This window comes from Telopea speciosissima, chromosome 6, assembly GCF_018873765.1.
Source record: "Telopea speciosissima isolate NSW1024214 ecotype Mountain lineage chromosome 6, Tspe_v1, whole genome shotgun sequence".
NCBI lineage: Eukaryota > Viridiplantae > Streptophyta > Magnoliopsida > Proteales > Proteaceae > Telopea > Telopea speciosissima.
The window spans coordinates 58,997,335-59,009,544 of record NC_057921.1 but is presented as its reverse complement, the minus strand read 5'-3'; the positions used below and the strand labels follow the sequence as shown (position 1 = coordinate 59,009,544).

General features: G+C 40.2%; 2 protein-coding genes across 2 annotated transcripts; both read right to left on the bottom strand.

The window, feature by feature from the left end:
- Positions 1–1,990: 1,990 nt before the first annotated feature.
- Positions 1,991–3,589, bottom strand: LOC122665995 (protein GRAVITROPIC IN THE LIGHT 1-like). Its single transcript, XM_043862112.1, has one exon. It carries the CDS (start codon positions 3,587–3,589, stop codon positions 1,991–1,993), a length of 1,599 nt encoding a protein of 532 aa, XP_043718047.1.
- Positions 3,590–7,587: 3,998 nt separating this feature from the next.
- LOC122664248 (monocopper oxidase-like protein SKU5) lies at positions 7,588–12,210 on the bottom strand. The gene is made up of 9 exons (XM_043859994.1): positions 12,010–12,210; positions 11,624–11,733; positions 11,212–11,482; positions 10,943–11,081; positions 9,771–10,137; positions 9,247–9,612; positions 9,062–9,140; positions 8,107–8,310; positions 7,588–8,000 (listed from the first exon to the last, which is right to left on the bottom strand). Exons 1-8 carry the CDS (start codon positions 12,148–12,150, stop codon positions 8,107–8,109), a joined length of 1,677 nt encoding a protein of 558 aa, XP_043715929.1. The 5' UTR covers positions 12,151–12,210; the 3' UTR covers positions 7,588–8,000.

Below are 12,210 nucleotides of genomic sequence, written 5' to 3'. Positions count from 1 at the left end.
CTTCTAGGCTAAATTTCATGGACATTTTGGGCCTTATTGCCGTTCAAAATATCATTAAAAAATCTACTTTCGTTGTCATTTCTAGCATTCTCTGACCCTTCTGTTTATCCATTGGGCAAAACAAACATGTTTTTTACGGTCACTGTGGAATTGAATCGTTGGGCTTCTTCAACATTCTTTTGAAGTGTTATTATGAACGAACCCGTCCCGTAATAATCATTTGTATTACTGATAAAAAGCCACGAAAAGACAGTTCACAAAGCTAAAGCAATGGTGGCAAAAATTAAGAGCAAGTTGAGTTGCATGCATTGTCTGTGGGTAGTTCAAAACTTTCCAAGCCTAACTCCAGCTATTACTAAAAGTTAGGCCAAACTCAGCGCTTTCTGTTTAGTCGTGACATGAGCTTCAAATTCACAATAATTTAAAGGTTGGACACCAGAGTCCACATTCATGATTCACCACAGGTGAAGCCCGACCCCATGTGTGATGCAATAGGAAGTGTGAGGGTTAAATCTTGTTCTAACGTTCACAACCCTTGAATCCTCAAAGTAAAGAAAACCCTAATTCCAACAGGGAAGAAGAGCAAACAAAGAAATTTCGTTCAAAAAATTCAAGATATTTTATTTCGTCTAAAACAACCCTTATATAAGGAGATCAGAATCGATTTACAAAGGAAAATGAAATAAGACCCCTTAAATGATGGAATTTGACCCCGAAACTTTTCGTCCTATGAATAGTTTAATTGGACAGCCTATAGAACACTGACTGACAGGAAAAGGTCCACCACCCCACAAACTGTTAGGTACAATGTAAACCTCTCCATAAGGAAAGCATAACAGAAAAGAATGCATTGGATGCTCCCAAGTCCCAACCCAGAAAAACTCTAAGATCCTCATCAGAACATCCACTAAGACACCATAACAATGCAGAAAAGAAAGCTTCCAAGTATGCATGTCCCCCTACCAATCCTCAATCTACATGGACTCAACTCCACCCATGTAGGAAAAGAACTTGACACTCAAAATCTAAACTCATAAAAAGCAAAACCAAAAAGATTAATTAAAGCTACAGGCTCATAATGCTAAATATAAATTAAAAAGAGTATGAAAATCATATCAAACAAATTGACACCCAACACCCAAAAAGTCATAAAAAACCAAAACCAAAACCAAATGATCAATTAAAGTTGCACACTGATAATACTAAATGCCAACCTAGTTTTGTATTTATTGCTCAAGCTACTGATCAATTACTGATAATAGTCACAAACTACTTATTCCTTTTTATTTTTGGTCAATTGATTCAGATAAGAAACTGGCAATTGTGTTAAACAATGAATGAACTGATAGGAAATAAAACTACTTTTAACAGAGAAACTTCTCAAGAAAAAGATAGACCAAAAAAAACAAAAAACCAAATAGAATCACTCATGGAATACTCATAAGCTGAACCCATAACTCTCTTTGGAGGTATCACTTGGATTTAGATACATATATATCTGTAAGTTATTTTAGTGTCAGACAAAAACCAATACAAAAGATTGAAAAAAAATAAATTTATGTAACTATGATTTACACCAGCTTTACATGGAACTCACCAGGGAACCCAATTGAAAGATGTAAGGGGAAAACCGAATAGAATCATCCAGGAGAACAAGATGGCTTAAGAACTTGCAGAACAGAGTGATTCACAGTGCAACGGCATGGAGGGAAAAAGGCCAAAATTAATTCTCCTTTTGTAATGCGTATCTCATAGCATTCTTTCTTGGCACCAAACTGAGGTATCCACCGGATTCCACACCCTCTCCCAAATTCTGGAATCAGTCTAGTTGGCCAACAAAACGAGCTCTTCAGAGCTGTCAATGCAAACGAATTGCAAAGCCCAAAAGCAGGTTAGGGAACAAATATTGTTCAATCCAGATCACCACTTGGTCCTCCTCTATAGAAAAGCCATATTTATATAATGTTGTTTTCTCTAACTCTTTGTTTTTTTACACCGTAGAATGGGGAATCACTTGCTCTGCACATCTCATGTCAATTAGATACACCTGACACTGGATGGCTGTTCTTCCAATTCGAAAACCTGGAATCACTGTGAATTCCACCTTGGGTCGAGTTTTACCAGGCGACACAGCTTTCCTTGTGACATTCTCCATATAAACCATGGAGAAATCAACCCCTCTCTCAACCTGAAAAATCTCAACCACAGGGTCGAATGCAAAAGCCAGCTTATGAAGCATCCAAATTGAGCTAGCCATGGTTACAAACGACTCGTAGAAAACAGAGGATGACCTCCAAGAATCCAAAACCACTTCGTTTTCCTCCATGTTTCTGAAGAGGGAGGATTCCATCGTGGGGTGGACGAGTTGTTGGTATTTCTTGTCACAAAATATTGCAAAATCGCTGCTAGGGTCCCGACCAAGAAGCTCCATTGCATCTCCTGTTCCGTGCTCGACGAATTGCCTCAGAAACTTTTTCCGCCGAATGGTAGACGACTCAACACCGTTGCACCGATCCTCATCCGTTCCCAAACCAAAACTCTCCAAATCGAAACCTTCGAACATCAATAAACAGACATAGGAGAGGAAAGCATACCGGTTGTGCCCTCTCTTGGCGTACTTGACTTCCGAATAAAGAGAATTCGCAGCCAAATCCAAATCCCACCCAGCTTTGTTCATCAAATCAATCAAGAGCTTGGTAAAACTATGCGAGGATCTACAAGCGTCCTGCAACACCGAATCGAAGACTCCAACGGACAGCATGACCTCGGGGGAAGCAGGAACGAAAGACGACGCCGGCCAAGAATTGGGATTCGTTTTCGAATCAGAATTGGAATTGGATAATCTCTTGGACAACCTCAAATTGGATTTCTGAATCCTCTCCAACTTTTGCTTTAATGCGAAAACCTCGGTGTCTTTGACATCGATGTCGGACTGCAACCTATTAACGACCATCTCGAGACCACGGAGTAGGCTCTGATTCTCCTCCACTTGCGCTTCCAGAGGAGAAACCATAGGGAATCCATGTGGGTTGAGGGTCGGGTGTTTACGGAAGCTTCGGTAGGATTGCTTGAGTTCGGATAGCTTCTGAAGGTGTGAGACTGCAGCTCTATCGGCGGCTTTGATGCTGTCGACATCGAAGGGGGCATGAGCTGTCTGGAAGTGCAAGTAGGAAGCCTCAAAGTTGGAAATGGTAGCGAACAGGGAAGGGATTAGGGCTTGGAGGGTCTGGCCTTGGTGATTGCCGTTGGAACTTGGATGACCCAAATGTTGCTGTTCCTGTTGTTCTGATCGTGATTGTGGTTGTTGTTGTGGTTGAGCCTGTGCTTGTGCTTGGGACGGTGGTGGTGCTTGAGCTTGAGGTTGGGTTTGGGGTTGGGTAGGTGGGGTTGGTTTGGGGAGGTAGTCGGGTTTAAGGACGACGACACGCTGGCCGGTGATGATTTCTTCAGTGGAGTCGAGGAGGGAGAGGGTTTCGGCATCGTCGTCTTCATCTTCTTCTGCGAAGAATTCGATGGTTTTGGTCTTGAAAGCCAGTGCGAATTTCTGGAACATTTCGGAGATTTGGGGAGGCTTCGCTGATCCATCCATCCCTGGCATTCTCAATGTTTTGACCCTTCAAAATCAACACCCAAAAGCTTGAAAAGGGGAAGTAGGAGGAGAGCTTCTTACTGCTCTGTCTTTCCCTCTTTAAGAACTGAGAAGACGGTAGCGAATGATGCATAAACGCCAAGCAGATAGGGGAAGGAACGAGGAGTAGACTTTTCGCGAGAGAGAGAGAGAGAACTCTGGGTTTACTGAATGAATTAGGACCATTAAACTTAACAGCCTTTTAATTTGGTTTCTCAATTTTATATTGGGACTGTAGCCACCACTATTTAAGTAAAGAGCTAGCGAGTCTCTGTCTCAATGAGGTGTGGTGTCAAGTGTGTTTACTTGTGGTTTGGACGTGTTAGGAGTAAAGAATGAGAATGTTTTTGAATTGATTTTGTGCGTTTGGAAAGTTTGAGGAAGAGAGGCCGAAGGAAGGAAGGCCTCTTGCCTGGCCACAAAGGCCCACCACAACTCACAAGCCCTTTACAAAGGGTCTCTGGACTCTGGAGGATCTCGAGAAATCCTATGAAGGAAGTTTGCATTTTACAGTTTACTTGTGCTGGACTTTCTGAATCTTCTTAGGAAGCAAATTACCAGTTGAAGCCTTTTTATTCCTTAAGGAGGATTTGGGTTTGTGCAGGAACACAATCCCAATTTTCTGCAGATTCTTTTTCTTTCTTTTTCTCTTTGGAGCACTTTTCCTCTTTCGAGCACCTCCTAGTAAAATAAATAAAAAAATGCAGCTAAGCAACCGCAGGAATTAATTAAAATTAACTAGAACAAATGAATGATTTCATTTAATAGTATATATATATATTTATGGTTCACCTCATACTAATATAATATAAGATTAATTACTTAATTAAATGCAGCAAGTGGAGATCGTTTTTTATTTCTTCTGCCTGTTCACCAAGTTATCCATAAAAGTGAGGGTATAATTGTACTGGAAACTAGAAAGCCACAAGAAAGGAATAAAATGAGAGTTAGTTCTCCTTTCCTTTTCTACTTTTGATCCTATGATTTTGGTTGGATATGGAAGTTCAATGCCTCTCCTAAGATGTTGAAAGTTATTTCTCACTTTTATACAGAATCATAATTTTACATCGACATGTTCTAATCCTTGTGTCTTCATATATTTGAGGAGTTCTCTCCCTTGAATACCTTAAAATTTTGGATTAGACACTCAATATAGTATCAAAGTCAAAATCTCTTTGTTATCCTCTCTATGGGATCTTTATTCTCTCAGGTTCTCATAAGGGGGGCGGAGATGACGACCTAACCCCCTGCCCGAACACATTGTTCGGGTGAGGTCCATCCCCCTCTTATTAGAGGCATCAGACAATTGTACCGAACAGAGAACCGAAGAGGATAAAACTTCTTCCCTATGTTTTCTATCTTACTAGTTACGCTCAAGTTACATGTAAGGGAAAATGTTGAGCTATTGAAGGTTATACAAAATCGCTCAGTTTTGTTCAGGTGTTCTGTCCCCCTTCATATACTTAAAAGAGGATCTCTCTACCTATTTAACTTCACCCAAATAATCCACACCACTCTCTCGAGCCTCAATTTTCAAAGGTACACCACCACCACGCATGTGAACCTGTCCCTCAAGACAGGTTAGGTCATCAAAAGCCACACGATGCAGTGGATTGGGCAAATTGTGGGGTTGGGGCATTTTTCGCTTCAAAGCTACGAATGAAAGCGCATATATGGTCATACTTAATTTGTTTCCTCTTTTTTCCTGTGTGTCTGTCTTACATATGTATCTTCAAATCAATTTTGAAGTAAGCCCATTTGTTAACATCTGAGGGAAAGTAGGGTGGGCAGTGGACACCACCCTATTGAGAGAGAGAAAGAGGGAGAGAAAAAGAGAGCAGGTTAGATAAAGCAGAGTTGGTGCTTAGAGTAGAAGAATAGATAAACTTTTGTCTCTCTCTCTCTCTCTCTCTCTCTCTCTCTCACAGTCCACATTTACGTAGGCCACTAAAGACTTTTTCAGGTATAAAATAATTTTGATTTACATCGGCCATTGTTGTTAGTTGAGATATACTTGTGTTTTATATGTTTGTTGCCAAGCAATCTTCATTTGTTTTTATCAAAAACAAACGTATAGTAATTAATTAGTAACTTTTCGTTTGTAACTGTAGTCCAATGGGTAGAATTTCAAACCCAGAATATGGGCCAACCCAGTTAGAAGTTCTAGGTGAAGGTGATGAACGATGGGGAGTGGCATGGCCTGGCCTGGCCCACAACAATGGACCATGGGAGGCATCCTATGATCCTATGATCATAGTCAAAGTCATAACTCATAACTCCATCTTCTAAATGGAAGATATGTCCCATGGACCCCTCCCATGTTAATATGTTATCTCAAGACAGGCTTTGGTTAATGATTGCGTCTAGTGGAATGAGTAACACTCGTGATGCTCCTCTTTTAGCGCGTGCGGCGTGATCAACAACATTTGAACTTTAGAAAGAGGGAAGAGAAAATCTTCTCACGTGCCAACACCAACTCGTAGGAGTTGCAGGGGATGGAAAAGCGGGTCCAGTTATCCTTAGTAAAGCAAAGTAGACCTAGCCCAAAGTCAACCTCCCGAGGCTATGGGCCCAGTCCTCTTTTTTGTCTTTGGCTGGGCTTGGCTATCAGGTTAGTTCTGTGGCTTATCAGTCCAGCCAAAGTTATAGCTTCAGTGGTTGACCACCCAAAATCGACTCCCTTTTGGAGTGTCAACTTCAAAGTTCCCCCAAAAGAAAGAAAACACTTCTGGACTGATAATGTTTGTTGAAGATGAAAGCTTTACAAATTTTTGGTTTGGGCTTAACAAATGTATTAGGTGCAGCCAAAGCAGATCACTATTTCACTCCCTCAGACTCATGCCTAATGCTCCAGAACTGCAAATGTTTGTTGAAGATGGTATTCCTTCGGCCATGGTTATGGGGAGAATACCTTGAACAAGAGTCCAAGACATTCGGATGGCATGAAGAGGGTATCGGTTAATTGTGTAGCTAGTCTAATAGCCTTCAGGTTAAAACTATTAATTAAAGCTATTAATCCAAGAGCAAGCTTGCTTACCTGGTTTGATTTACATTGTTTGACTAAAGACTACTTTCATCATACATTAACGGACTCTATTATTAATACAAGCTGGTATATATAGTGGAGGATATATGCCATATGGCCTCGAAGTTGTCCCTGTGTTCCTTTGCTTATATTTCTAGAGATACAAATGTCATTGCACACTCTCTAGCTAGACAGAATGACCAATTTCCTCTCCTTGGCTTCTTGGCCTTCGTAATCAGGATGTCTCAAGCACTGCTTGCCCACCTTTGCAATAAAATTTCTTTTCACCAAAAAAAATATTATGAAACCAACTTTGTTTTCTGCCTTGTACAGCTTCAGGCTTTGACCTCTGAGTTTCTTTTTCTTTACCCCTCTTACAACAACAACAACAACAACAACATGATAAAAGGAACAAGGCCAGGATCAATAAGAGTTTTGAATAGACATTATACCATACCCATGGGGTCCCAGAAATGGAAAATCACCATCAAAAACACAAACGTAGGTCGATCCAGAATCTTGCAAGTATGATGATGTAACAATGAAAATAGCAACAAAACAAGCCTCAACTTTTTCCCTTTTGGGGTAGGGGTTGGGGTTGGGGTTGGGAGAGGGTTTGAGATGGCTGCAGATGAAGAAGAAATTGTTTATCTAATTTCGGTTGGATATTCAACTCCTAAAGATATTGTAATGTTGCATTGCTTTTCTGAAAGAACAAAGAGCTACACTGCTACATTACAGAACAAAAGACATTCAAAAACAGCATGGACCACAAAGCATCTCAACATTGGTACATTCTCATTCGCCTTTACATATGGCATTTGGCAGCAAATTACAGCAAACTGGGTTCATGGGCTTCAAACAATGGAATGCATAATATCTTACGAGTGACACAAACACTGTCCAAAAAAAAAGAAGACATTTTCTGGTATCCGAAACAATTAACATTAGCTAGTATTGAAAGTTGGTGAATGATCATCAGTACACAAATTTAAGGTAGAAAAGAATGACAGATCCCCCAATAACTTGAATTTACAAGGAACTGGGGTGACATACAAATAGAATGGACGAAAAACATACAGGTCAAAATCACCACGAAAATTCATATTGACAGGCTAGTTTTGCACACCTAAACACTTACAACTATGAAAAAGTCCTCCAAGCAGCATCTCTCCCACAAGAAACACGAAGAAGAAAACTCATAACCGTCATAATCAGAGATTCTAACACCACAGGAGAAGGTTAATGGAAAATAAAAATGGCAACAAGGATGAACATCTGCAGCGTGACTAGCAGCTTTGATCTTCCCACTTTGATGGATGACGCAAAAGACGCCGGGTTTGCTTTTGCCCTGAACATGTTGTGAATGAACGAATGTTAATCCTTCATATATGGTTGTACAAATTGCAGCACAAAAATAAAGCACAGTTAAACATTAGAAGGGACTTGATTCCTACGTCATCAAATGCGATAGTTGGCCACAATAAAAGGCATTGTCTGGCTTGGGCAACTCAGTCTTGTTGTTGGCCTCTGGATTGACAATACGGACATAAGTTTCTTGGCCAAGATACCACGAGTCTAGGTTTTCTGTTCTCAGATTCCAAACTCCAACATTGTCAAGGGAAACTAAGATAGCTGTCCAAGCTCCGGGGAAAACCTACAAGACAAGAATAATAGCATTAAGATTTACTTGACACATATACACTTCCACCAAATATATTGTTTGCTCCACATTATTATTGTCTAAATTTTCGTAACTTGTTTATCTAATGTAATTTTAAATATGTCCAGCAACAACACAATTCAAAACCTTCTTCAGATTAAGCCTCACAGTTGTCAAACAGGTCAATATTTTAAAAAACAGGTGGGTCAGCAATCTGATCAACTGGTCAATGGTCCAGGCAGTCAGGCTAATTAATGATGGGTTACATTGTTGTTTAATGTGTCGAATAAACATTTCATGATTATTACAATGGCTTGGTTCGGATGGCCAAGCATCACTTATGCATCAGTCGGAAAATCCCATGTCAGCCATGAAACAATTGACACAGTTTTTGCTTTTGTCAAGGTTTCAGGGTTACCTGTCAAAACTCCCTATGTAATTGAATTCATGGACACTACAGAGCAATATAGTTGGAGACATACATTTATGCATCAAAATTTCTTGTTTCCTGTGCATCAATCCAAACTACAAAAACAATTTGAAAGACGGGAGTGCTGCAGAGACGGTAGATTAACTAGTGTTGACTAGTACTACATCCATGGACAATGGGTAAAGAGACCTTTAACATTTACATCAACAAACACCCTTAGATCATGAATTAGTAAAGCCACATAAACAGTTTGTAGCAAATTAGTGAGAGTTCTGATAGATTGACACAAGAACAAAAGAAATTGTCACAGAATACCTGTATTGTGCTTCGAGCAATTCCATCCCATTTATTATATGTACCCCTACTGTTCTCTGACCATTCTCCATAATCCATCCTGCAATCAGTCAATCAAATTCTGACTCTGAACAGAAACACAAATAACAAGCAAGCAATCACATACTCATAGATATTAATGACATCAAAGAGAAAAAGTTGCTTACCCAACCACAAAAAATGCATAACCATCCATGTGGTAGCTCTGGACTATTGTGTCATTGTTCTGTAATATGACTTCCATAAAACCCCTATAAGTACCATTAATTACTGATGTTTCCATCCGGTGTGACCCAGTAAGTGGCCTTTTGGGGAAATCTAGCTTGTATACTCCCTTCAAATGGTAATCATCAGCAAGCCTGATTGGTGTAGTGGGATTAACATATGAGATCCCGCTGAGTGTTGCCCGGCGATTCCCATTAATCATCACGGATGGCTTGTTCTCCAGCACATATATATCAGTCACATTTATTGAGCCATACCTAAAAGATCCTTGAGGGTTTGGACGTGCACCACTAGCAGACACATTCCACCTGAAATTTTCAGAAACACAACTCAGAAACCATGTTGATAAAATAGATGCATATTTTTTGGAAGAATCCCTTTTTTTCTATAGAGAAAGGAAAAATATTCATCCCAGAAAAAAAATAGAAATAAGAAAATGAGTACCAAAAAGATAATTTGAACGAACCTGATAGATCTTGCCTGGTTCATTGAAAATGTCTTGTCATAAAAATCATTTGGTGGGTCTGGGAGAGGGCCACCGGCTTTACCCTTGGAATTCGTATAGTGCAAGATGGCAACACCCGTGACTCTTTGCCAAAGAGACTCATTCACAAACCTAGCACTTGCTACAATGTAATAATCTGTACTTGCGTTCTGATCCATGGTTATCAAGAAAGAATAAGACTGCCCAACATGAATATCTAAGCTAGTGTAATTTTGTTGCGTTGTGTATGATCCCTCTGTCTCTGCAAGAAGCAGGTTATGGTTCTGGATCCTGAAGTTCAAACTAGTCGAGATTCCAACATTATGGACACGAAGGCGGTAAGTTTTCCCTGTCTCAAAACCAAACAAAGCACACTCTAAATTGAGAATAGAAACATATTTAATGTGAACCAAAGAAGCATATGCAAATAATATTTAGAAGGAAGATTTTGAAATAAAACAGAGAACACAAGATCATCAATTTCAACCATCCAATTGGTCACCTCTTCTATAGCATCTGTCTCAATTCAGTTAAAATGATCCCAATCATGAGATGCATGCAAGTTGGCTTTCACAACCATCAGTCATGGTATTATTGAGTGTCCAAATATAAATATCAGTGCTTTAAAAATGGATCCGGATTGGCTACTGCGCGGCTGTCCCAACTGCCCTGCTGCGCAGACACAGCAAGGCTGCTGGGGGTAAGGCGGTCATTTAGCGTCTTGTTATGTCTGCGCAGCAGGGCAGTTGGGGCAGCTGTGCACGCAGCAAGAGACCCCAATCCTTAGAAAGTACAACAGATGCATGTCTTTTAAAGAATACAATGCATTTGGTTGATGACAAACTAGGGTACTAGGTATCCAAGCAGTGTATCCGCTTTCAATGCATGACCTCTATACTAAATATCCCTTTGATAGACTGAAATCCAAAAGCCAAGTTTGACTGATTATTAGAATGCTCATTGAAAATGCATTAGTAGTAGTTAGTGCTTTTTCTGAAAACATGGCCCATTCAAGATGCCACCAACAGAATTCAAGGAACAAACTGTTTGCATATATGATGAAGTACTGGATGGCTGTTTGATGACCAACCAATTTGGCTAAATTGCAGAGAACTCAGAACACATATACCCTGACATTGGGTGATGAATATTACCTGGTTTTACTTCGAAAGTTTCATAGTCAATGCCGTCAGGGACGAGTGTGGTGTTGTATCTGTAAGGACCCTTCCCATTCATGAGAACTCCATCTGGCATGCCAAGGCTCTTTCCAGCATCAAGGGTCTTCCTCAGATCCTAAAACCCAAAGTGCAAGAGCAACAAAACATCATATCTTAGCCTTAAATCAAGTCCCCTGATGGTAAATATTTTTACAAAAGAAAAGCGACCAAGGAGCATGCATGAGATGCATTGCAGGGAGACTAACCGTATGGTTTCGGTTGTACCAGTCGCCGATCAAGATTGTGATGTCTCCATCCGGAGTGGCGAAGGGAAGGGATATAATGTTCCGGTTATTAATAATAATGCCACCATAGCCGCCCGCGGCTCTGTGAAAATTGAGAGATGGGAAGTAGAAGAAGCTCCCGATCTGATCCTTAACCTGAAACTGGTAAGTCCAGTTATAATCCTTGGGGATAGGACAAGTAGTGCCGAGAACACCATCTTGCCAAGAATTACGACGGTGTTGGATGCCATCCCTGTTACAAAAAAAACAAGTCCACAACCATTAAAAAAGCTTTAGAGGGGTTGTTCCATATTTCTATATCGCCGCCACTACAGCAGCAGCAGCAGCAGCAAGCATAAACGAAGAAGAGATAAAAGCGGGGTTCAGCTACTACCAAGTATAGAGCAGATCTTCGTCCAATCTGTTGAGCACATTAACTACAACATTGTTATTGGTAGTGACATTAACAATAGGACCCGGAAACTTTCCGTTAATCGCTATCACCTGCAGTTAGAAAGAAATACAGGGAACCAGAAATAGAGGAGTTAAAAAACAGAAAGAAATTACAAATAAATATGAATCCAGATAACTTCAAAATACTCAAAACGTATTTTATGATTAAAGCATAGCAAGAAAACAAACACAGAGTAAGTAGAGTCATCAGATCCAGAACGGAGTGAAGTGGAAACGGAACATTGTGAAAGTACATTTCGCTCCAACAAGGGGAAAAAACTTAAAACCTCTAAACAAAATAAGGAAAGAAAGATCTAAGGAGCAAACCTGCTGTTGAACACCTAATGGTGCGGCGGTGATGTAAGAAACCGTCCAGTCGTAGGAAACAAAAGGATCTCCGGCGAAACAGAGGCTAAGAAACGGAGAAACGTAGACCAGTAACAACGGGAAAAACCTTAATGAAGCCATGTAAATTAGATCTTGAGAATCTCAGCAACGGATTTGGAGCCCTCCCCAAAAAAATCAAAG

Bases quoted from the DNA above. Each gene is read 5' to 3' on its own strand.
- LOC122665995 (XM_043862112.1), bottom strand. From the start codon at position 3,589: ATGGATGGATCAGCGAAGCCTCCCCAAATCTCCGAAATGTTCCAGAAA.
- LOC122664248 (XM_043859994.1), bottom strand. From the start codon at position 12,150: ATGGCTTCATTAAGGTTTTTCCCGTTGTTACTGGTCTACGTTTCTCCG. The intron at 10,138-10,942 runs GTAATATTCATC...GTTTTGAGACAG, and splicing joins AACTTTCGAAGTAAAACCAG to GGAAAACTTACCGCCTTCGT. The intron at 8,311-9,061 runs GTATTCTGTGAC...CTTGTCTTGTAG, and splicing joins TTGCTCGAAGCACAATACAG to GTTTTCCCCGGAGCTTGGAC.